Below are 26,310 nucleotides of genomic sequence, written 5' to 3'. Positions count from 1 at the left end.
ATTGCTCATCTGACCATCTATATACACCCACAAAATAGTTTGGAATATCAGTCCTGCAAATGTTCATCTTCAAACTATAATGTGCGACACCCCCCCGAGTTTTCCAAAACACTGGTATGTCCATTTGGACCCAAGTACTAAAATAATCCATGTGATGAACGGGTGATGAGTGATGGAAAAAGACAGGCTCAGTTTGGGTGAACATCCCGTAAGACTCGGCACAAATCACTGAGGGAGTTTAGATTTTTCCTGTTTCAGGGTGCCATCCAGAAAGGCATAGACTGCGACTGTGTTTTAGCACGAGGGGGTGGTGGAGGAGGGCAGCGATAGCCCTGTGTCCAGCCTGAGGAGGTGGAGGTAGGGGGAACTGCCCCAGGGTTACCTGGCCCTGAGGCTTTGGAGGTTGAGTGGTCTTCCTCTTCATCAGAGGAGTCTCCGGTGTACGCCACCAAACCAGTTTTCAATCTCTTTGCTGCAGGATCTGAAAGAAGAAGAGGGGAAGTACACAGAAGAGAGGAAGAGGTGCACATTTGGGGGGAGGGAGGGAGAAAAATAAGGGAAGAGAGAAAAAAAAGACACACCAAAAACAACAGCAGCAAAGTTTCGATAAGACGGGTGAGAGTTAATATTCCAAAAAACATTTTGGGAGAAACAAATAGTTAATAGATTCAAATCATAGTTTGTCAGCGGAGTAGAGGAGGGGGCAGCCATTCGAAAAGCAGCCATTGGTTGGTGGGGAGCGACAGTGTTAGGGCCGTCCAATCGAGTGGAAGGACGGCGTCACAGGACGAGTCGTGCCCCACCCCCAATCAGAATCCAGCATCACCCCAGAGATACATGGAAGAGAAGAAAAACACAGAGAAAAAGAGAAAAACACAAAAACAGGAGAGATTCTCATTAGTGAGGAAAGCAAGAATATTAGACACCCCAGGCTGATGATGTCATCAGAAGGGGACGGTAAGGTGGACTCGACTTATCAGACTTCTTTACAAAGATTGAACAATGCACGAGGGCTGTACCAAATGTAAGTGCTTCATTGGACTAAATGAGTTAGTCTTTTTTATTAAGTCAACTTCATCCATGCATATAACTTGTCAGCTAATTCAACATAAATGCATGTCGTCGTTTAATAATTTTGAACGAGCCTATGCAGCCACCACTGGAATCTAATTCTATGGAATCTAATTCTACAAGTGGTACAATAATTATATCAGGGGAAGCTAATCTTTATCTTCAAAAAAATGAATAGGCAAAAAAAAAAAAGCGGATGCTTCAGTACAGCCCTACAATGCGTAAAAGATGCTGAGTCATAGCTTCATCTCTGTGGAGATTTCTAGTCACAGCAGCAGAATCCTGTAAGAAGCATAGGGGCCAGTTTGAGGCTGAGTGCAAGTGTGTGTAACACTGCATTTACCCAATCTGCTATAAAAACGAGGATTCAAATCCAAAGAAATAAAAGCCATTTAGGCCAACTATGTGGCACATCTGCTGGGGCTTAACGTAACACTCTCAAGTAAAACCACTGAACTCAGACACAGTCTGGTGGACGGGGAGGATTTACATTTCACTCAGTTCGCAGTTCTACATTGAGGCTGTGAATAGCTGACCTTACAAAGGTCGCAGTCCACAGTCGGGAACTGTGGATTTTGGATTTCGACAGGGATTTTGTCAATCCACAGGATAATGCCCTTACCCACGGGGCCTTGCGGTGCCCTTCTCTCCTCCATCTTGGGTCTCACTCCATTCACAGGCAACGGAGGTGGAGGCATTAGCTGCCTACTGCAGAACATAGAATGAAATGGTGTCAGTTAACAAAGCCTACTGACCCTTGCACACTATGAATTAATTTGCCATTAATATAATCTACCAAAAGTCTGTGTACCTGTCCCTCTCACACGGTGGGCCAGAGGAACTTGGTGGTGGGGGTCCTGTAGCCTCCGGGCTGACCACTGGGAAGCCTGCACCTAAATTAGTCATATGAATGGGTCCATGCTATGAGCAGAAAAACACACAGGCCCGATTAGCAGACATCCTCGACTAAACCCTGTCCTGACACTTTGCTATGACTAATAACTCTACCAACACCAAAGAGAAAAAAATCTGTCACTGTGAATCGCTTACCACAAGTCTGTCTACCACACTGACACTTTTTCCAGCCACTATGAAAGATACTTAAATCTGATCAGCATTAATAACACCTTTCTCTGAAACTCCATGTTACCAAAAGAAAAAAAAAAACAAAAACAGGACACACCAAGCCATGCTGTCTCAACCAAAGCACACAACATCTGAAGAAAGGAAAGATGACACGGTCATACTCAAATCACAGACGGTGAAGTAACAGAGACTGCATGTGATTGGCTGATGGAACTAAGTGACTCAACAAACAGACGCACATACATACATTAGCATTTTATGCAGGTTAAAGCGTAGAGAAACCAATGAAGGGCTAAAAATAAACTAACAAGGGCGTCCGAGGTGCAGAAAAGGGTGAAAAATAAAAACCAGAAGAGGATGACGAGGGGCTGTGAACTTGGAAGAGCTGTTTATCACCTGGTATCCAAGTAGGCCGCTGTTCCTCTCATCTGGGACCTCCTCTGTGAAGCGTCTTTTCTGTGGTGCGTTGGCTGGGGCAGCAGGAGGTGGAGCTTTGGGCGGGGCTGCAGCTGATGGAGGAAACGGTACAGGTGGAAGAGTCTGCAGAGAAGGAAAAACACGATAAGTATCAGTGATTTGAAAGCTATACACACGTGGCTGAGACAGCGGAGGGAGGCGGTACAATTTATATTATTACATAAAATGAACATTTGATGGCTTTGTCTTACCTGTGGCATGGTGCCTGGAGCAGGAGCAGGAGCAGGAGCAGGTGCAGGTGCAGGGGCAAGAGCTGGAGCTGGAACGGGAACAGGAGCAGGAGCAGGAGCAGGGGCGCTGGCGGGGGGAAGGGAATACTGAGGAGGCACACCTGCAGGTGCTGTGGGAGGTATAGGAGGTGGGACAGTGTAAGGTAGAGGGACAGGTTGTGGCTGAGGTGGTGGTACAGGCATGGGGTAGCCTGGCTGGTATCCAGCAGGGGGGTAGTAAGGAGGCTGTGGAGGCATCCCATTGACCACGGGAGGCTGTGCAAAACCTGGAGGAGGGAAACAGATCAAGTCAAGGTTTGTCAAACCTACATACACCAACAAACAAACAAACTGTGTTTACCAACAGTTTTACTAAGTGTTCCTGAGCCCATGTTCTAATATCCTTGACACAATCATGTGTTCACAAAGGGGTGAACCTCGCTCCATCATTGCTTGTGAATGACTGAGCCTTTCCAGGATGCCCCTTTCATACCCAATCATGATACTATCACCTGTTCCACAACTTTCTCAGTCCCTAGTTGCTCCTGTCCAACTTGTTTGAAACATGTTGCAGCATCAAATTCAGAATAGGCAGATATTTACAAAAATCAATGAAGCTGATGAGGTGAAACATTAAATATACTATCCTTGTACTGTTTTTAATTGAGTTTATGTTAACAGGGATTGGCAAATGATCACATTTGGTTTTATTTTTTATAAGAAATCAAGTCATAAATCTAAACCACTGAGAGACAATCAGCTATACTGTACCTTGTTGTGTTGGCATCATTGTGCTCATTTGATTGAGGAAACGAGAATACTCTGCATGGACCTGGAGACAGAAACATTGTACGTAAGGCTCATTAGTGGTTCAAGAGACTAAAACATGAATATCTACTCTTACAGATAATTACATTAAGACAGTAATAAAAACAGAAATGTAACACATCACCGTGTTGTGGAAGAAAATACTGTATGAACAGCTTTAACCTGTTTGTTGTATTTCTGCAGAAAGCAGCTAAAGCAAATGCCATTCAAACCTGCAATCTAAAACTGCAGATACTGAAGACACACCACCATCGACAGTTTGATAGCAACACAACCACACAGAGATACTTCAGACATTTGCCAAAATTTCCAAACAGTCGCAATAACTACGGCCTGTACCGCGAGCAGCTGTGGTCAGCTGGTGCTGGTTAGCAATCCAGGAAAACAGACCTGGATATGGTATCATGGTTTATCAATTCACAGCAACGGGAAAATACTCACTGTCTGAAGCAAGTTCTCACACAAGGTTTTTGCTGCTGCAAGCCCTTCTGGTTTAGGATGACTGGAGAGAGAGCAGACTGCGATTAGTTCTAGTGAGACCACAATGCTGCAAAGATAGTTGCGCAAGCAGCAATCATCTTTGACAAGCAAACATTCTTAATCTTTATTAAGTCGCGGGGACAACGCCCACCTGATGTAGATGCACATGGGTTCAAAGGCCTCTCGTCCAGAGGCAGGCTCTAAACAGCCCGATCCCTTTCCTCTAAGGAAGACTTTGGCGCCAGTCTCAGCCTGGATGTGCTGTAGGTACGAACAGCCAGGGCCCTCAACCCGCTCTTTGACCACAAAGCCTGGGATAGCGTGCTCCAGGCCCACAAAGACTTTATCTTGAACATAATGCATCTGAGAAAGGAAAGACAACATAAAGGCAATGCTTAACTACGTTACTGCCGGTAAAAACAACCATCAGCTTTACTGTCACAAGGACCATGTTGGTTTGAACATATCTATGACCAGTTACTACAACACTCCAAATCCTGAAGTGAGACTCATTGATGAATGTGTCTTGATCTTCATATTACAGCGGCGTTGCCTGGTAATGCGATGGACTCCTTTGATAAAGTGTTCAAGGCTCTTTAATACAATCTTGATTCCAAAAAAGCTGGGACATTGTGTACAATGTTAACATATCACAGTCTTTAGTTGCTCCTGTCCCAACTTGTTTGAAATATACTGCTGCATCAAATTCAGAATAAGCAGCTGATGAGGTAAAACTTTAAATATATTGTCTTTCTACCGTTTTCAATTGAGAATATGTCAAAAAGGATTAGCACATGATAAAGTTCTGTTTTATGTTTTAAACAGCAGCCCAACTTTTTACAGAATCAGAGTTGTATTTAACATTGACATGTGACTGAGCTTACTCCTCACAATCTCAAAACAGTACATGCTTTAAACTACATTCAAGCAATAGCAAAATCAATCAAAACACAATCAAACTGACAACTGTGGTACAAGTCAAAGCAAAACGGTCTCATGGACTTTAAAGTTTGTCTGCTCTTGGCAATAAAAATGACCTACAAACATTTAAAGGAGTAACACTAAACTTTTCATGGCAGTAACATCTTAGTTCATGAGATGTAAAAACACAAAAGAAGACTGTCTTACCCCAGACTGAAAGTGTGGTTTGTGATGGGTCATGGGGGGCAGTGAGGGAGGAGGGGGGTTGTGCTGCTGGTAAATTGTGACTGAAGCTCCACTCGGGGAGAAGGATGAAGATGATGAGGCAGTTGCAGCCTTCACCACACCGTTGGTGATGATCTCCTTGATTCTATTAACTGCCCCTGGAGATCGAGGCAAAGAAAGCTTTAGTCTCTTTGCATCATATATGAAGACAGACATTCCTAAATGACTGAAAAGTCAGTTATGAAAAAGGATAAAAGGAAAAAAAAAAGATAAATATGAAGTACTGACTGTCGACAAGCTCTCTAGTCTGTCCTTGGACGTGTAGATACAGAGGTCGATCCCTGCGTGGAAGCAGCAGAGGGGTTGCATTAGTACAAAATAACTAAACTGCAAGTTGACAAGGTTTTATGATCAGTTACAAAAAATAAGAGCCAAGAGAAGTCACCCTGGAAGCGCTTTGCCCTTCTCCTCTGCTGTCATGTAACGCCCCCTGGTTGAGACCGCAGCGCCGCTCACTTTACTGATCTGCAGACAAACCAAGAGCGCACATCGATGAGTGCTCCACAAAGCTAGCCACAAACTTAATTATGTAAGATGCAATTATCCATATTGCTACTGACCTCATCCTGCATTTGTCCGCGTGTCAGGAGGTTCCGACAGGTGATGGGCACGTCATTGATCTCAACCTCAGCTACGACCAGGTCATCCTTGGCTTTTGCTGGCACCGGAGGCTTCCCTACACCTACAGCCTGAGGGAGAGGGGAAAGAGACAAAGACTGACTGGAAATGTTTTTTGATTACATTAAAAAGAAACTGTGGAGTCAGAATTCACCCAGACTCACCAGAAACACAACAAGACAATATATTTATTGTTTGACCTCATCAGCAGGGGTAGGCAATATGTATAATATCTGCTTTCATGGTGTATCCTTAGGTTCATTACACTGATGTAATAAACCTGTCGATGCAGTGCTGCCATACAACAGCCCCACTGACTGATCTGAAACTCTGCTCACACAGGCCTAGTACAACCACAGATGTTAAACAGATAGCTACAACAGCATTAACAGTCATTGTTGTGGCTCCACATGGTTGCCAAATTTACTAACGAGGCATATAATCTAATGCTCCTTATTACCTTATCAGGTGGTCCCGGGGTGCCTATCTGCGAGGGTTTGAGTTTGCCCTTGGCTACCAACATTGCATTAATCTTGGCAGCCACGGCAGCTGCGGCATCCAGAGCCCCGGTGGGTGCAGCTTCAGCCTCCCCCATCCCACCAGGGGCAGAGCCGGGGCCGGGCTGATCCCATTTGCTGCGGCGGCTGGGAGGTCAGGGAAACAAGACAGGAAGCTAAATTAATGACTGTGGAAAAGAAAGCGCTGTTGAGCTAACCTGAACTTTGATTTTTGATGGTATAATCTAAGCTTCCTTTACAACACCTGCCACTGACGAGCTACAGTATCGCTGATGTTTTGGAAATGGATCAAGAAGTGAGACCCTGGATTCTAGGCCTCACTTCTTCCCTCTAATGTTGTTAGTGATCATTCACGCGTACACAAGTACGGGTACACTGTTAAACTGAAAGCATTGTTAAATTATCTTGCAAAAAATGTATCTAAAGGACTACTGGTATGAACCAGTGCGCCCGACAACCATAAACATGGTTACATAAACAAGCTAATGTTAAGCTAGCGAGCCGGCTAGCATCTCAACGGCGGATCAAATACCACAGAAAAATAGAAAAACAACCCGTTTTGACACACTCACCCGCCGTTTTGGGTTCCGCAAAATGACATCAATGTCCTGTCAAACGGAAGTTTTCCTCTTAATGCAAAAATAAATGCGAAAAACTCTCCCTTGGTTCCAGCACAGCCAATTTAGCAGGCTGGGTTAACTGCTAGTAGCCTCCACCAAGCACCTCACCGTTTCCGCCTCCGGTTAATGTTGTTTGTAATGCTATCACCAGGGGGCGGCAGATATCAGCACATATTTCTTATGCACTTCCAAAAGGTCCAGGTGTGATGCTCTTATCTTACCTCACCTGTCCCGCCTTTAAACTCCTCCGTGTCCCCTTCGAGTGAGTTTCTCCGGAGGAGATATCAAAGTTTCCAGTGAATGAAAAAGACTTGAGCAGCAGCAGCAGCAGCAGCAGCAGCAGCAGCAGCACATGTTTCATGACCAAACAGTCCAGGGAATTTAGTCCAGGTAAGTGTGAGCAATCACTTTATTTCCTATAGCTGCTCATATAACTTATAAATCATGTGTCAGGATTTTTGTTTTACCCTTTGTGTCACTCATTAAATGCAAACAAATAGAAGATAACATTTAGCTAAATTGACCATTTTAAGGTTTTACAGTAATCCCAAACAATGAAATATGACTCAGTATCTGATTTGTACTTAATATAGGCAACACAATTTCTTTATCTGACACAACTTTTAAAAAATCTCTTTAGAAGGTAACTATGTCTTTCTGCTCTTTTCATAGTATAATCATGAATAGCATGGAAGATAGGAAGATAGATGTATTTATGGAAAGTTTAGCTCATTAACATAGTTGTAACACTAGAAAGTCAAACACAAAACTATTTAAATGATCAATATGACAAATTCAAACAAGGCCTATATATTTAATGTTTATGCAAACCTGGTCACAGCATTTTAATGTGACTTGGTGGCTTTAATTGTCTTTTGACCTGTCAAAGCTCTTTTGCAAATAGATTACAAACTAACTTCTTAAGCTTTCAAACTGAACTTGGTTGAAGGATGACAGAGCTGTAGATTCACTGTGATGACAGCCAGGCCCACGCTGAAGGCCCTGTTTGGTCCTTTCGGCCTTGTTGCCAGTGAAGGATGAGACCAACATCCAGCATCCTGTTCAACAACAGACCACCGCCTCATGCCTGCCAGCTCCCAGACTGTTCTGATGTACTGGGTTACTCAGAGTCAGGTACAGGTGTTCAGTTACTGACCACCCAGGAGCACAGGGACATGGCCAGGAGGTGCAGATTACTGTGGAAGGCGAGAACACTGTGTGGGGGCAACATGGATCAATAGATTGAACAACCAGCAGCCCTAGTTGAATTTCTTTTGTTCTGTTTTGCAGGGTGTTGAAAACAGTCTGTGAAAGTCTGCTTTCTTGAGTTTGATTAGGATCAAGGTCTGTCATGTGTGCGTAAGAGGAAATGGCTTGTCTTTAAAGGTGTTAGATTTCAGTCACAACACTGGTTTTCTTCATGCTCATTTATCAGGACTGATGTTAATTCTAATTTGTTTATAATTCAAGAGTAGAGATAATGTGTTATTTTCAGTTCTTGTACAGCACTTCAGAGAAGGCCTGCATGCAATAAAACATTTTAAACTGACAGAAAATTTTCATTTTACAACTGTGGTGCCATTTTCAGTGAAGCGTTATCAGCATCACTTTTTTAAACTTAATTTTTACAATTTGACATATTTCACCTTTTGATGTGAAAGGAAACCCTAACGAATCCCCTGAAGGGCAGTATGCAGGACTCTCTGGTTTTTGATCACCTGAGACTTTCTGGTGCTCAAGAACTTTTTTGAAATTGTATATTTGATGTTTGAAATGCTTGAACCTTGTCTTCCTTGCACTTTTTAGTCATAAAGATCACATTCAACCATGGTTTTCTTTCTAAAAGCTACTCAGTATGTTTTATACATCAGACATTTTAATGAGTTTCATTTAATTGTTTTAGATAAAAGTAGTTTTAATGATCACCAATACAGTAATGATGAAGTCACAGTGCAGCAGTTTCATAGGACTTTGAATTATACTATTTCCATCACTGTTCACATTGATCATCCTAAACTCTTGATTCAAGGGCTGACAAGCTGAAAACTGATTGTATAAATTTAGATTGGCCTTAAACCTTTGACATTAAAAGCTTGGTACTCACAGTGGAATTAAATAGTATTTCTTTTACAGACGTTTTGCTGGGTTAACAGAGCATGTTCTGCCGTGTTGAGCCATCAGGACGGGAGGTGTCCTCCCCTCTGGGGACATTGTTACTGGGATGGGTCAGTTACTGAGCCACCTGAGCTGGAGGTTCAGTCAGTTCAAAAACAGACAAGAGGAAGAAAATGTTGTGTAACGTGCAGACGTTTTAAAGCCATTATTAGCCCACTGCTGATGAAAGTTCACAGAATTATGTTTGTACCACGACAGCAATGACTTAAATGACTAACTTTGTACATACATGATGAATGCTTGTTGCAGAACAATGAGGTCTACACAGAGCTTTCTTAAAGTAGGCAACTGAGAGGAGGCAAAGAAAAACTGTGAATATTTGGACAGTTAACAATAATGATCATTTTGAATGAATGATTTCCACAAAGTTACTGTAACAAAGCTTCGTCATTCTCGGATTGTGAGACAAAGCTCTTTGTATTTGTTGTGTTGTCTATCAGAGAGGATGAAACTCTACAGCATCGCCTTCCATTGTGATGTTCAGCCTAGTGTTGCTCTCCAATATGAGGAAAGAGGAACGAGAATAGCCAAGACTCATTGCTGCCACCTGTGAACACATATGGTACAGCTCACAGCAATATAATCATGAGCCTGAACAATGGAGCGATATCTGACAATTATGTTTAATGTTAATAAGTAAAATCCAGTGCCATCCTTCTTCTGTGCTTTGTTGCTTCGAGGTGATGAAGACACGATGCTACGTATGAGAGCTGGATTGAGTGCTGTTTGCTACACATTGAATTGAAAACTGTAATTTCTTAAAGAGGGGATTCTTTTTTCTTTATTGCCAGTGTGAAGCTGTGAGGAACAGGAAAGGAGAACTGTGATGTATTACTGGCAGGGATTGGAGTGGTGAGTAATTTAGTTTCAAATATGAAGTCATTGTTCTAATACTTCACCTGCAGGTGGCACTCTAACGCTAACTGTGACCTAAACAGCGTTCACTCTTCAACCTTCACTCAAGGAGATGGTGTGTCTGAACCGATTTATATTTAAGGCCATAACTTCAGTAGTTAGAACATTCCTTTGTCTGAAATGCATCTTTTACACATTGAAACAGGTTGTCCCCTGGGAAGCCATGACACCTTAAAAAGTCTATTATTAATTTTATTAATTATTATTCATCTACAAAGCAAACAATGATTTTCATTAGTTGATGAATCTGCAGATTATGTTCCTGCTTATTTGATTAAGAATTTCTTACTTTTTGAAAAATGTCCATTAACATTCTTTCATGGGTTTAAATGTTTGTCTGAGTCCAGAACTCTAAAATATCTAAAATATTCTGTCTGTAGTCGCACAAGACTAAAAAAAGCTGCAAGCCTTTACACATGAGGATCTTGAACCAGGTGCTGTTTGGCATATTTGCTTGAAAAATAACAGAAATTATTAACATACTTTTAAGGCAATAGTTACAAATTAATTTTCTGTTCATCAAGTAATCTACAAATCATTTCATTGTAAGTCATTATAAGCTACACAGGCTTTTCTGATATGGAACAGTGTCATGGACTAACCATGGGGTTCAGATGAGTGAAGTGTCAGAAGGTCAGAGGTCATGGGTCCTTGACGCCTGAGTTGACAGGGATGACTGTTTACGGGCAGTGTGCCTCGCATAGGAGGAGGCGGGGGAGAACAGAGACATGGTGAAACGCAGCGAGAGGGAGAAGGAGTGAGAGGGGCAGACGTGCCATATTTACTGTCTTTGCTAGTAAGAGCCCAAGTGTGAACCGTAATGTGTATGTCGGTTGATGTAACCTCCGGCCTTCAAGGTACGCAAGCCTGGGTCTCGCCTGATCCTGGTGGCTGACGCAGAGGTGTGAAGACAGGGGACGTGATGGGGAGGAGGGCGCCTCATGGTGGGGTGGCCATGGGCTGAACAAAGAAACACTGTGAGCTCCTTGGTTTCAGTGTTTGCTGTCAAACCAGGAATTACACACAGTTTTTTTTAATACTGTGTTGTCTCTACATGTGCGGGTATCGTGAAACTTGAGTTAGTGTGTTTGATTTATGCTGCCGTAATGTTACAGATGTTGAAAGCTGGAAGTTGAGGTTAATTCTGGGACATTTGATTGCATCTTGTTATCCATAATGCAAAAACCTGCAGTGAAACTGTTAAATGTCATAAGGTGAGACCACGCAGAGAAATGAAAGTGCAGGCAAGGCAGAAAGTGTAGAAGGGACAAAAAGTGATTGAGAGAGGGAAAACAGATGGGAAGATTGAATTTTAGTGGAGGGCAGGCGGAGGAGGAGTGTGAAGGGAATCTTTTTTGTGTATGTCTGGAGAGAATGGGAGCCTCTTATGCTCCTCACAGCGTGAATTTGGCGCGGGCTGTGGCCTCGTCTCGTCTACACAGCGGGATGCTTTCCTGAGGGGGCTGCCCAGGGGAGGGGCACCTGCAGCCGCCTCAAACACTGGTCAACAGGAGTGCCTGGTAGGCGGGGCGAGGGGTGCTGGGATGGAAAGATGCTTGGTGGTTCCAGGAAACGGACATGTGCTGGATTTATGAAATCCTCAGGTAGAATGGAGCGGCGCTCTCAAAAGAAAACATTCGTCTGTGCATTTTCCCCCGTGGACAAGAGAGGAGGACACTGCCTGCAACCTCAGGATGAAATCAAAAGCTTCTGTTGCGCAGGAGGACAAAAGTTATGATTGGAGTGAGTCGGCCAGTGCTGGCAACTACCAACACAAACAACACAAAGTTTATAGATCAGCCAGCCTGCCAACTGAGACAATATTTTCCATCCATTTGGTTGGGTTGACCAAACACCATGTATTTAAAGTTTATCAAACACTCAGTCATCCCCGCAGACCTCAGGGAGGACTTAATCATCTGATATATTGAGTTTTAGAATATGCAGACACCTAAAACCTGTCCACTATGCAGACTCAGAAAATTGAACAAGCTGTCCGTGCTTTAATATCCACACTGCTGCTGAGTGTCTTTTTTGGACGGGTTTCATCTTTACACAAGCTGCACCCTCAATCTTCTGTCGTTTTGGTATGAGCCAGGGGTCCAAAAATCACCAAGTCTCATATGAGGGCTCATGATTTTAAATGTATATGTAGCTGACTCTTGGTCTGCAAGAAATTCCATCTAAATGGACAAATGTGCTGAGAGGGCCACAGCTGTCTGTGGAAGGTGGATGGATATTGCATTAACTTCACAACAGAAGCGCCCCCTGTGGTGTGACCGCACAGGGCTCTGGGTAATAACTGCAGTGGGAACGTTATGCTCAGAGGTAGGCGAGCCAGGTAAATGGAAACACATGGTAGGCTGCATAGACCACAGAAGGGCCCTACAGCCTCAGAAGTAATGGCGTCACCGTGCAGAGAGACACGCGCTCCCTTGACAAATGCTTTGGGTATGTGTCTCTTCAACCTGTTGGTATTACCAATGCAGTAAAGCCCTGTGGTGCTTCGTGGCTTCTCCTGAAGCCCTCAGGTTTTCTTTTCCTCAGTTAACGTTCCTACATGTATGCACTTTATGCGCAAATAAATAAACCCATACTCTAAGCTCGCTGTCCTCGTATAATTCCAGTTTCATTTTACATTGCATTTAATCACTCAAATAAGCAATTACCTGGGGATTATGTTCTCAAATAAGTTACTGAATGTCTAGTCAAAACACAGTTAACCGCACTTAATAGAGCTTAATGGCTCCTTGTGTGTGATTTGGGTGGACAAAGAAAAACACCATTATTGAGATATGTCACTTGAGACAGAATCAGTGCCACTTTTTGATCTGCTCTCTGCCTGCTTCACATCAAAATTCTGTCTGGAATATTATTCAGAATGTTCACATCCATCAGCACAGATATACACATGCTGTTAGTTTTAGAAAGTAAGTCTATGCAAACAGAATTAAATTTAAGTAGATTTAAGCTGAATTAAATGTAATTGCTGAGCTATTACATCTCCTGTAAGTTCCACTGAGCCAGTGTTGTTCTGAGTTAGATTTCTGCAAGATGTGATTGATTAGATTAAGACCTTTTTGTCCTTGTTAGAAGTAGGCTGTACAGAGCAGACACGAAAACGGAAATAAGGGGAGAGATGGGAAATGACATGCAGTAATTGTCCCCTGCCAGACTTGAACCAGGGACCTTACAATCACATGGTCAGCATCTGAAACCCCTATGTCTCAAGGACACCACCCTCCCCCCAAAACACCGTGTTTCTGAGCAAAGCACCATGCTCGTACAAGACCCCTCCCCTTTTGTCCCATCATCCCATCCCCATCCTTAGTCCTTTCTGTCAAACAACAATATTTGCTCATCTGCGTCAAAGAGCAGCAGGGTTTGCGATAGAGTACAGTGCAGCCTTTGAGTCAGACAGACAGAGACAGGCTGTTGCTACAGGGAGAAACACAAGCCAGCGAGCATGTACACAAGACCAAGGAAGACCTTCTAGAGTCGCTGACATGCTGACACAGACACACAAACAAAAGTATGGATGCATCTCAAGGATTTTTCTCCACTGCACACTGTTTCCTTTTGTTAGCATTTAACATCTTTTGCATCTGCTTTTCAGCCTCCTCCTGTCTCACTTCATTGTTGTTTCTCAGGTTTTTCGTATTTGTCACATCTGTTACCCTTTTTCAGCATTGTCCCAAGTAAAAAAAAGATCCAATCACACAAGGAATTACCGAAAGCACACTTTTTATTCAAGGGTATATATTATGCATTATTATAAACATCAGTTACAATCAACACAATTTGAGGCCATGCAAAGCATTGCATGATTCAAAATAGTAAGTACATTTTCAAATCCAACATGCAGGCCATGGTTATAAAAAAGTCAGTTGTTTTAGATATGTCAGGGTTCAGGAGAAGCAAACAAAAGACTGGTGACCCGCTCAAATGTATTTTATTAAGTCAACAAACGATGTCTCCGAAAAATGTCCCAACAAGGTTCCGACCAGTTACAACCGGTTGTTCAAAAACAAACATTTTCTTTGATAGTTCTCTGAAAACAAGCAGAAGTGCAGCAGGATTTTACTGGAAATGCTTGTGCACGCGCAACATACAGCATTAACTCTGTATAGTTTTACAGTACAGGACAAAAAATTCAGTTGATTCGTCTCTGTTATTGAATCTCCTTATTTGGGTAAATGACTTTGCACAGTTCATTCCTGCAGTAACCACTTACTTTAGAAAAGTTATGTATTACTTTATCATAGTCAAGTCATGATCAAGATGTAAACTTGGTTATTACAGCAATTAAAGACATATTATTTGATATGACCCCCAAAGTTTTGAAAAGGATACAGCATGAATTGTGTAGCACAGTTTACAGAGATTGTCTTTTTGATTGTCTCCTCATAGGAAATTCATTTTTTTCACAAAGCATTTTTACAAAGTGCTTTCATTTGCTAAGTGTCGTTCTGTTTCCTTAGTTTACAGGCAAATTATAAATCACTGGTCTTTGGTGTCTATTATGGAAAGCATAAAGCATTCATAAACAGTACCTTTCCACATGTGTCTACACACTCACATTATTGTCTCTACTGTTTGTGAGGCACATACACACACTACTGCAGTGGGCTGCTCTTACGGCAGAGCTGATTTGCTGATGTCAGCGTCTGCCGGTTGCGTCTTCGTTTTCCAGTCAATAGTGTGTAGAAGAAAGGATTCACACAGGAGTTTCCATACGTCAGCCCTGTGAGGATGCGATTCACTGTCACCTGTGTCCCTACTGGTACGGTCCGCAGCATGTCGGGCTGGTAGAGAGGCAGCAGCTGCCAGATCCAGAAAGGGAGGAAGCAGGCCCAAAAGGCCAGGACAATACCAAGGATGAGGAGCAGAACTTTGGGTTTGGGGGCACGGGGAGGACAAGCAGTGCTGCTCCCGCTGGCCCAGGCCGGCTTGGTCTGAGACACCCAGTAAAGCCGGCCTAATGTTGCATAAAGTGCTCCAATGGCCAGTCCAGGACCAAGAATGCTGGTGCAGAAAAGCACACTCAGATATGCCTTGGAGCTCTGCTCGTCCCATGCTGGCACACACAGCTGGCCCTCCTGGTTTTCCCCGTCCTCCAGGTGCAGTGTGATCATCATGGGCAGGCTAAGAGCCACAGCCAAGCCCCAGGCCAGACCTACACGCAGCAGGCCAGAGGAGTTGGAGGACGAGGTGTGCAGGGGATGGGCCACAGCCCTGTAACGGTCCAGGCTCATGGCGGTGAGGGTGAAGATGGAGGCGTGCATAGTGAGGAGGTCGAGGCTCAGGAGGAGGCGGCAGCCCAGCTCACCAAAGGCCCAGCCGGATGCCAGGCTGTCGTACACGATGAAGGGAGCCGTGAAGAGGTAGAGAAGATCGGCCAGAGCAAGACTCAGCACCTGGAGGTGAAGAGAGGAGGAGGAGGAAGAGATGGGGGAGGAGGAAGGGGAAGAGGAGTTGGCAAGGCAGGATGGTACAGGTACTCTCCTTAGGCAGCAGGTTGGTCCTGTCCCACGCCTTCTCTTACTTCTCCTACGCCTCAGGAGGAGGCCCAGAGTGTACAGGTTTCCTGTGATGCCCAGCAAAGAGAGGAGTGAGAGAAAGGAGCAGAAGAGAGCTGTGGACGCCAGGCTGGGCGATGGAGAGATGGAGGGAGAGGAGGAGGGTACAGAGGAATTGGGGAGAAGGGGGAAGGTGTATGGGGAAGGTGGAGGCAAGGAGCCTGAGAGGTCCATGATGTGAAATTATATTAAAAAAAAGGTTCAAAAGTTCAAAAGAATGCAGCCAGTTTGTCTGTTTTAGAAGACACGGAGAGGAGGGAGGTGGGGTGGATTGGGTCAAAAGGCAGAAACAGTGGAGAGAAAAACAAAAGGATGTTTTGTTAGTTTCCATCAATACTTTCTTTTTTGTTATATTCTTTGGTTTCTGGAGGTTTTATTTATTTGACATCCATCTCAGCATCAACAAAGCCAAAACTGATTTGGATTTCTGAGCGGGCTGAAAAGTGTTTTATGTACATGTGAATCTTGACTCCAGATAAAGTAAATAACGTCATATAAACATGTAGTAGAAATGAAAATGTCAGCAAAACCAGGGTGGTTTATGTTTTAGCAGAAACCTGCTCTGGTTGGCACAGCCTTTACAGTTTTATAGTTTCACAGGGAGCCAGATGAGCCTGTCATGGCTTTAGTAAAATAATTGGATTTTCAGGGTAGGAGGGCTTCAACTGGAGACTGTAAATCTAGACTGAAACCTCCAAACGCCTGCGCCTTTAAGGCCAGCAGTTGGGCAACAATTAGGCTAAGTGGCTTACAATAAAGTGTAAGAGAGCTAACATGAATGAGAAGTTGTTGTGTGGAACAAAACAAAACAAAACAAAACAAAACAAAAACCCTAGATTGTCACGTTTTAGTTCAGATTTCTGGTTTATGCTGTGCGTTATTACGCACCGGTGGTTTGGACGCGGACCGAAGCATGAAATCTGCCGAGTCGGTGGAGGCGGACATGCTGGGCAGCTGGGGCTTAGATTTAATACACTTTCATTTTAAATGATAATCTGAAGTTTTAGACAGTTTGCTAGTTAGTGACAGTTTGCTGTCCCAGAAGACAAACGTGGTAGTTATATTCCACATGCCGTTTGCGATGTTATTTTGTCAAATGTGAGCCAAATACTTTTCGTCCAAGACCGATGAATTTGTGGAGAAATGTAACCCGCAGCGACATCAAAGCAGAGGCGGGGTGCCTGACAGAAAGGGTCTGTGTGACACATGGTGACCCAGGCCGCACCGGGGTTAAGAGCTACTGTTGAACTGTGGAGGAGCAGCCAAACCCCCGCCGTGCTGCGCGGCCGCATACGTTACCGGCTCCCTTTAAATAACAGCTGTGTTAAATTCATGACAGGACCTTTCCTACCGGGAAATCTATGCAGGCGAAGATTTCCATTACTTACTTAAACTCCCTTTAAACTGCGATAGCTGATGCAAATGGTGCGCGCGCCCATTTTAATTCCATATCCTCAATAAATCAATAAACCAAAATCTGAATGACTGACACATTTGAAGACACTGTTAGCAATAAATAAAAAGCTAATTTTGGCCACTTGAAAAATATTTAGCCTTGATATCCACAAACTTTAGAGAGAGCACTGCCTCACACTTTAAAGACTGCAAATACAGTTTTGCCTATGCGATTAGCTCGTGCTTGGGCCCTAACAGGGCTAAAGAAAAATTAGCATTAGGCCTATAATCCACACAGTGTCACACAGAACTAATCGCATATGAATCAGCCAATAATTTCTTCTTATCTTACCTTAAAACTGCGTAATCCCAGACGCTGGAAAAATAATACTCCATGAATTTATGTGGTGAAAAAAGTCAGGTCCCATTTTAAAATATCACCCCTGGATTCATCAGGCACTATATTAGGATTCTTTATCTTCAGCAGGACCAGGTCTGAGTATATGTGGTGACAATGTGCCCCTAAACTTTGTGATCTGATCTGTGCTGTCTTAGTGCAGCTCTTGTCTGCTCAGCTCAGTCTTTGATGTGTCTGAGTCAACAGGAGAGGAGTGTGTGTGTGTGTGTGTGTGTGTGCGCGAGTGGAAAGGGGGTGGGATGGGATGCTGAGTAAGGGGGCTTATCCCTCATGGTACTGAATATTAATATTAACTAGACAAATTCCCCTCGGCGGGAAATTTGGAGAGTGATACAGTGCGCAAACGCCGGGCCGTGTGCCAAACGCCGGGCCGTGTTGCTGACAGAGGTCAGTGTCCAGTACTAAAAACACATCGCGAAGCTGACATTAGCATGTCAAATAACACATTAAAAACCTCTGAACCATCATTACAACTCAATGAACATTCATTTTAACGTATGTTAGCATATTAGCATTAGCATGCTAACATTAGCATGTTAGCACACCAACCCGACATCAACAGGTATACCTCCAGGCACCAACAAGTTCATAGGACCTCATGTTAGCATTAGCATGTTAGCATTGTGGCTAACGCTAACAGGCCAACATCACTCATTACATCACTAACACATACAACTCACCAGTAGGTAGCTTGGCTGTGGCTGGTTAGCATGTCACTATAGAGCTTAATGGACAATTGATCATTTGACTGAGCTGCACAGCTGCAGCTAAAGCCACATATGTGTGTGTGTGGGAGAGGCACTCAGGCTCAGAGGTTGCCACGGCAACTTGAGATCAGGCCACCTGCGGGTCTGCGAGACTCTGAGAAACGTCTGAATTTGGCCTCTGCGCACCCTCCGAACAAACGCTTCTCACGCCGACACTGTAACTCCTATTGCCGAAATTTCTTCACCGTGAGAGCCACAAGGCTTTGCTCTACAAGCTGATCACTTTCTTTTTCCGCTGGGCTCAAAGATACGGATTTTAGAGCGAGTTAAAAAATGGCTGGTTTCTGTCTCTCCTGTTTTTCATTTGTATTGGACCTTATGGGCGAGGTCAGAGGCGCTCTCGTCGCTCAGAGGCTCACAACTCAAAAACCGTAAGTCCTATCGCTTAGCCAGGCACATCGTGAGAATCAGCGCAAGCGGCACTACAACCTTGGAAAGTTTCGCGCACGTAGAGCGAAATTTGTGCTTTGGAGGAGCGTGGAAAGACAAAAGTTTCACACAATTTTCACAGCTTCTCTCCACTCTGGCAGTTAATCCCCTCCACTCTAGCGCGAACATTCCGTGCAATACACACCCATTATAAACTCACAATTTCTCCCAAAACGCTCACAGTCATTGAACTGCGACTGCTCGAAAACTATACGACCTATCAAAACGAGACTTAACACACCCATACATGAGACTTGTGTCTACGTTTTAAAGTTGGAACGGCGTCTCTAGGTCAAAGTATGCCGGAGCAGTAGTCCTTTGAAAAAGGGGGAGATTTTGTCGCATTTTTCGGCTCGTCCCATTCATTTCTTATGGGATTTTTTCGTGCGTTTTTCGCCCCTTCTGTGTTCAGGGCAAAAGCACTGTATCACTAATAAGTAGCCTTGGCCTGAACTGGGGTCCAGAGAGCAACCTTTTTTTCATTCATCTGCAACAGAACAATGACCTTCCCAATCATATGTTTGACTCTCAAACATTAATGTACTTATTAATAATGTACTTAATAACAGGAAGGATGTGTGAAGAGTCTGTTTTCGCCATATTAAAAAAGGGGGTTGTGGTTGAAATCTATTTGGTGCTGTCATGAAAACGTTTGTCACTTCAAAACATTCACTTTACAGCAATTACATTTTGGCTGCTTTAAAGTACGACTGAAAAAACATTGTGAGTGAGCCAGCCCAGCTGTACGGAGCAGCGGGATAAGAACTTAGAATACGGATAAAGCTAATATTAGTGTGTTTTAAATTATTATATTTAACAGCCATGTTTAGAGGAATTTGCGGTAAGTTTGATTATGGTTTGATTACTCTGTAATGGTTTCAATACCTTTGAGCCAGGCATAAATCTCACAGTGAACTCACTGCAAAGACTTTCCACCAAAGTCAAGAATCTGACCATAAATGGTATCGTAACATCATATTTTGGCAAATAATCAGAGGCTGTATAAGTCACAGATATGGCCTCTACATTACAGTTTGAAAACTGCCCATTTCTTGTGATGGATTTATAAAACCTGGGTTTATTCAGTAATAACACTTTTAATGCACTTTGAAGCATACTTTATCTTAGTATGCATATAAAACAAAAGAATGCAGTGAAGTAGATAAACAATCAAAAACAGAATTAAATAAAAATCTTTATGGTTTTCTTATTTTTATGATGTACTGGCCCCTGTTTTAGTCTTGCAGCACTAAAGAAAGTCTTGTTCCAACAATAGTAGTTCTTAAAACAAAATGATGGACTTGTGGTCCACATATGCAGATCCAGTAGATAAATAATCAAATATTGAGTTATAATTACCATGATCTTTAATAGCTGTACATCAGCGCAGAGGCATTGAGGAGGTTGAGAGGTGGCTGATCCCATCAGCAGAATAACAACTAAGCTGTCTTTCCCTTTTGTACTCAAGTCTTTTTCTCCAATTCTTAATAAACACAGAGAGTAAGTTGGGGACAGATTAAAGAAGCCTGTACTGCAACCAAAAGGTCGTGGGGTTGATCCCCCACAACAGAAACAAGTCAATCAAAAGTCAAATTGTCTTTGACATCACCCTGTTTGTAATTTTTAGGAGACAAGGCAGGTTTGTGAATATCTAACTGTCTGCTTGATACCAGAAAAATGTAAGCAGAAATACAAGACTGCACCATTGATTCTCCCACTAAGAGTGAATTTGACTGTGTAGAGTTAAGACTCTCTGTGGGAAGGGCAAAGAGACTGACATACTGAGCCAGCATATCATTTCATGACACACTGCAATAACTAATGCACTTCAACTCTGACCCAATGTCAATACCACATCAGCTCATGTTCAAACACAAGGCGCCTCACACCCCCACAAGGGATTTATATGGTGATTTGGTGTTTAAATTATTGAGGAAATTAATTATCCAGTGTACTTGCCTGTATCAACATTTGTCCATGTCAGAGAAAAGTTTAACTGGTAGATCTAATATAAGTGGCCGGACTTTAAGCTCTGAAAAAATGACAGAATAAACGGGCCTTTCAGCAGTTATCAAAAGCAACTTACAGTTGCCTGTTATCCACAGAGTTGTTTTTGGCCTGGCCGTTGTATAACCCACAGGTGTGGTTTGCCAGCTTTGAGAGGCTGAACAACTTGGAAATGATTTAGTTGTGACTAGCCAGTAAAATGTGTAGGCTGTACGCCTCATGTTGGTGGTGGGGAGTCCACGTTGGCTGCTTCATACATGTGCTGGCGTACATAAGATAGACAGAGACAGGCAGTAAAGACTCGAGAGGGATGGGTGGAAGGGGGGACATACCTATCCCCACGGGGTGTGAGGAATTTGAACAAATACCTGGCACAGGCATGCCAAAATAGGAGGGGGGGGGATGGAGGCATGAGAGGGCCAGGCTCCCTCATACAGGGAGACGACAGGTATAACAACTTAATGGATGGAAATGGAGAAGCAGGCACGAGTGCCAAGATGGCAAAAAAGTTTTAATGAAATGATATCAGGTGCTCTGCGGGTCTCAGGTTAACATGGAGGTGGAAAAAAGGAGCAGGAGAGATTATGAACTGTGAAGGCAGACATTTGGAAACGGATATTGCTTAACTTTAACATGCAAACATGGAAAAAAGGGAGTCGGGGGCCGGAAAGGAGAGTGAAAGTGTCTGAGTACTCTTCTGTTTATTTGTCTTTGTCAGAGCACATCAATCTCAGTCTGTGCAGACACATTGTATAATTTCTAATTACATTTACCTGAGCTATGGGTTTTTTGTTCTAGTGCTTTGACCTGTAGCACACGTTTTCCATATTAATTAGTTTTTATCACTCTTTAATATGCAAATAAGGTCTGGAGATGAAATCTCAGAAGTTTGTGCTCATTTGCTTTCCTGTGTATTATTAGAAATGAAGCCGGTAAAATAAGGACAGTGTCGATGATTGTAGCTCTGTTGACATTGCCAACATTGCCAAGATTGCAAGTATATATATATATATATATATATATATATATATAGGGATAAGCGGCATCCAAAATGGATGGATGGATATATATTGCTCACATTTAGGTTATAAAATAATCATTTCCTGGCAATAGTTAAATCTGACTACATAACTGACTCACTTATCAGTTTACATTTTTTGTCACATAAAGGAAGAGCTGTTACACTGTATATTTGTCTGCTGAAATATCATCACGTGCATCATGTAACCAGTAGTTACTTCTTTGGTCATATTCATTGTCACTGTATGAAGGGACCACAACTACTATTTTCATTATGAATTAATATATTTTCTTTATATCATTCACTTTGTAGAATGTAAGAAACTAATACAATTTCTGGAAACCCATAGTGACATTTTTTAAAATGGCTTGCTTTGTTCAACCAACAGGCCAAAACCACATAAATGTTAGTTTAACTTCATAAAAGACAAAGAATGAAGCATTGAGCCATAATGACTCCACTGATTAATCTTTTATTAAAATTGTTTCAGATTGTATTTCTATGAATCAGCCATTCAATTGATGAATTTAGCTCAGTTGTATACAACATATATTAGTGTTTTACAACATTCCCTTAATAAATTCCTTCGGGTGATATATGTTTTATTCATAGAAAGAGAAAACTGCAGGATGTCTGCTGCTCCATCTGCTACAGTGTCACAGTGGAGACCTGTTACAGAACATAATAATGACCATGTTAATCACTGGATTACAGTCTATCCTTGTATACTGACACATTTCATAAGTACAAATGTTCTCTGACACATATTGTATTCTGGGGTTTCTGCAGCTCAGCTGTTTGGATATCATGGGGCCAAGTGGCCCTTTGCTGTCTTTGTGCTACTGGGAGTTCACAAGAGGTTGAGCATGTAAAAACAATATGGAGCTTGAGATCACACTCACATTCTCTTGAAAAAACAGCCTTTATTATTCTGTATGTCTTCATCTATTTATGCAGCACACCTAAATGAAGGGGCTGTAACGTGTCCAATCAGTGGGTAGTCACAGTATGACAAACAGCCAACACGTAAACATTATCAGCTCTCTAACCCTTTCCTGGCTGTCCTTGCTCTCTTCATTCATTTCATTAATTAGCTGACCCATTTCTGAGCAATTTGACAGATTGCTTGCGGGTTGACCGTCCTCAGTCTCGTAGTCTTGATTAAATGGGCGGACATTTTCTTGTGTGTGATGAATGGTTGCAAGTTGATTCACAACTTGCGATGAGTTATTGATCCCCCCTGCCACCCCCCTGCCTGTCTGTACTTACAGTTACACATCAAAGTACTTTTGTTCTGCAAGCCAAGTGTTTGTACTGAGTCAGAACATCCTGAGATTTAGCCTCAACTCATTCCTCTTGTCTTTTTTTTTTTTTTACACATTGCTTTGTAACAAGTATTCTGCACACAATTGACATGCCTGCATCTGCCTTTGAGTAAGACACAAGTACAAAAATAATGTGCTACTTTGATAATGGATACAACATTTTTCTCAAATTAGATTTAAAGGAAAAAATAAGAGTCACAGTTTCCAGGTTCTCAAATGTAGATGTTATCTGAACTTCTCAGTTTTATATGATAGTAAACCCAGTGGTGGAAGAAGCATTTAGATCTTAACTTACTTATATAAATGTAACAATATCACACTGTGAAAATACACTGTTTTAGGTAAACGTCCTGCACTCATAATATTACTTCAATATAAAAGTGATTAAAGTATAAAAAGTATTGATTAGGCAGTAGAATGCCCCCTTTCACTGTAATGCTAGAGTATAATATACTACAGCATATTACCTGGTTACTGTTACAATACCGTAACTATTAGTGTTGTTGCCGGCTAATACTTAATACTACTTTACATGTATTATCATTTGTCAGCTCAACCTTTACCTTTACTAGATATACCGTTTTAGAAACTCAATACAGGTTCTTTATGTAAAATTTTAATCTACAAAGCAGTAACTAAAGCTGTTATAGATATAGTGAAAAGTACAATATTTGCCTGTCTAATGTCATGAATTAGAGCTAGAAAGTAGATTAAAATGGAAATATTCAAGTAAAATACATTAAGTGAATGTACTTACAGTTTGCACAGCTTTTTGGACCATCAGTTAGATAAAATGGAATATTTTAAGATGTCAGCTTGGGCTCTGGAGACTATAGACCAAAAAAATGAAGTGCTCAATCAAGAAAATAATCAGCATATTAATCAATAATTAACATAATCGCTACTTGCAGCCCTTGAAACTAAGCACTGATGTCTTTGTAGGTCTTGTGGCCCTTTGTCCTGCAGTGATTCAGCAGTATCCTTGACATGAGAGGATCTGTGTGCACTTCACCCTGCTTGTCTGAACTGCAGGGAATCTTTCTTCTGCGTTAGCCCCTGAAGACAGTCTACACAGGGACGACCACACATTGAACCAATGCACTTACCCCTGAAATTACAGAGCTATAGATTTGGACCTTATTTAACCATGACTAAATCTGGAACCTGTTACAGGACACTGAACCTAAGTTTGCTGCTCCATCTGCAGAAATCAGTTCAGCCTTTCACAGGCCCACGTTATCATAGCAGCAAGCATCTAACCAGCCAGCAGGGAAATGGACGCTTGCTTCCCAATCGGGATTGTTTACTAATGCCTTTTCCATGATTTACTATGAATTGCTGTAAAAACTATTTGACAATTAAATTACTTCAATTGCAAATCTTTATACTGGCGTCCACATGTTACATGCTCCAGGTTCATAATTAACCTTTTACTTTTAAAGAAATTCTCTAAACCCAAATATGTGTGCAGGTATTGTTTCTCTGTAGTTGTCTCTGATAGCAGCTTTCAAGTCATAAAAACACCCTAAGGTGTGAAGTTCTGCTCCTTAAGTGTCTGCACAGCTGCTGATTTTAAATCTTGGCTTGTAATTAGACCCTCAGAAACCAGGTGTATAGCCTCTGGTCAATATACAGCCATCAGCTAATCAACAGCCAGTAAACTGAGGCACTGATATTTAGCTTTACCCATGGATGCCAAAAATTGTTTCAATCTGCCCACTGGTGGCTCATAGTCAGTATTGCATCCCCACAAACTCATCCAATAATAATAACAAACTAATTATGCTGTGCTTCAGTGAGCCGATCACCCTCTGCCTCCTGCAGCACATATATCATATCAAGTTTCCAAATTACTGTTGTGCATTAAATGATTCACTCTAAATATCACTCTGTGAAAGCAACCCACAACTGAGGCTAAATAGTGGAAACGCTGACTCACTGTTGAGCAGTTAAAAATGAGCACTGCTGGTGCTTTTATGCTTCATTTCTAGTCAAACAAGTAAAAAGGAAAGTTTCGTTCCAGATGTACATATTTCTCTTTGTTTACTTTAGGCCGCAATGCCTGCAAAACTTTACCACAATCAAATGAAGCCAAATGTTACTGACATCACCCATGGAAGTCCAGTCACAGTTTGACACATTTTACTTGTTTTCTTAGCTTTTTTTTCTTTCTTTATGGCACAAACAGATACATTGGCAATAGAAAATAAAAACAGAACAGAAGACAAAATCAAACAACAAGCAATTACATTTTACAATGCTAATACAAAGATAAGCATTTTTGAATTTCATTAATTAAGTTCAGGAAAGTTGGCTTGGTGGAGGGATGTAATAATGTAAACTTAGCAATCAAATAACGGCCAATACAGCTGATCTGAATTTGAAATGGAGAAGAACATGCAGCAATGGTCATTGGCTGCATTCAAACCAGGGGCATGGCATTGGTCAGCGCCTTTAACCCAGAGGCCATCAGGGCAGCCCCAGTAATCATGTTTAAAACCAGAACAGAGTCATTTGGTGAGTGCATTTTTTCCCTCTTTTATGTCTCTCGTTATCTTAAACCTCATGCCTTTCTATCTGACATCGTCATGCCCTCCCCTGTCACCTTCTCCCTCCCCGCCTCTGTTCCCTCCTCCTCGACAGTTTTCCATGGGTCAATTACAATTAGTGTTTTTACACAAACAGTTATGCAATTTGAAATAACAGAAGGTTCCCAGTTCCAAATGTAATCTATATAACATTGATTGTGTTCATTGTCATATCATAAACACAGATTAAGAGTACATAGATTTGTGGTTACAAGTTCAGTAATCTGCTTTTCATAAATGCACGATGTTTTGATGTTTACATATTGATGTTGTAGGATGCAGCCGATTGTTGTGGCTGCTGCATTACGTCTTAAATCTGATCCTTATTTCCATAGAATGACAGAGCTCATGACATCATAGGTCACTTCTTGGGCGCCTGGACTGAGATTAATTCAGATTAAGTATTAGTAAACACACACAGTCACTCTCTCTCCCTCTCTCTCTCTCTCTCTCTCTCTCTCTCTCTCTCTCTCTCTCTCACACACACACACACACACACACACTCATAGAGTAACTCAGTAATCTGGCTATAGTCACTGATCACTTTGTCTCTCTCTCGTCTCTCCATCTTTCTGTCT

The 26,310-nt window shown here is 42.2% G+C and overlaps 2 protein-coding genes across 4 annotated transcripts; both read right to left on the bottom strand.

Moving 5' to 3' along the window:
* Positions 1 to 78: 78 nt before the first annotated feature.
* khdc4 (KH domain containing 4, pre-mRNA splicing factor) lies at positions 79 to 7,217 on the bottom strand. 3 transcript variants are annotated; one of them, XR_011602339.1, is made up of 14 exons: positions 7,066 to 7,217; positions 6,436 to 6,619; positions 5,918 to 6,046; positions 5,743 to 5,822; positions 5,586 to 5,638; positions 5,280 to 5,455; positions 4,303 to 4,514; positions 4,113 to 4,173; positions 3,615 to 3,675; positions 2,826 to 3,130; positions 2,554 to 2,697; positions 1,883 to 1,964; positions 1,694 to 1,779; positions 79 to 481 (listed from the first exon to the last, which is right to left on the bottom strand). XR_011602339.1 is itself a non-coding variant. In XM_070966078.1 (14 exons), exons 1-14 carry the CDS (start codon positions 7,092 to 7,094, stop codon positions 255 to 257), a joined length of 1,857 nt encoding a protein of 618 aa, XP_070822179.1. In that variant the 5' UTR covers positions 7,095 to 7,217; the 3' UTR covers positions 79 to 254. The 3 variants fall into 3 exon arrangements, 2 of the variants coding, with proteins under 2 accessions (XP_070822179.1, XP_070822180.1); XM_070966078.1 differs by having other exon boundaries at positions 1,883 to 1,992; XM_070966079.1 differs by lacking the exon at positions 79 to 481 and having other exon boundaries at positions 1,645 to 1,779.
* A 7,602-nt stretch (positions 7,218 to 14,819) lies between these two features.
* On the bottom strand, positions 14,820 to 15,956 carry uts2r3 (urotensin-2 receptor 3). The gene has a single exon (XM_070966906.1). The coding sequence runs from the start codon at positions 15,954 to 15,956 to the stop codon at positions 14,820 to 14,822; it is 1,137 nt and encodes a 378-aa protein (XP_070823007.1).
* Between the last annotated feature and the right edge of the window lie 10,354 nt (positions 15,957 to 26,310).

Source organism: Chaetodon trifascialis, chromosome 7 (genome assembly GCF_039877785.1).
Source record: "Chaetodon trifascialis isolate fChaTrf1 chromosome 7, fChaTrf1.hap1, whole genome shotgun sequence".
NCBI classification, from domain to species: Eukaryota; Metazoa; Chordata; class Actinopteri; order Chaetodontiformes; family Chaetodontidae; genus Chaetodon; species Chaetodon trifascialis.
This window is presented reverse-complemented; position numbering and strand designations above follow the sequence as displayed.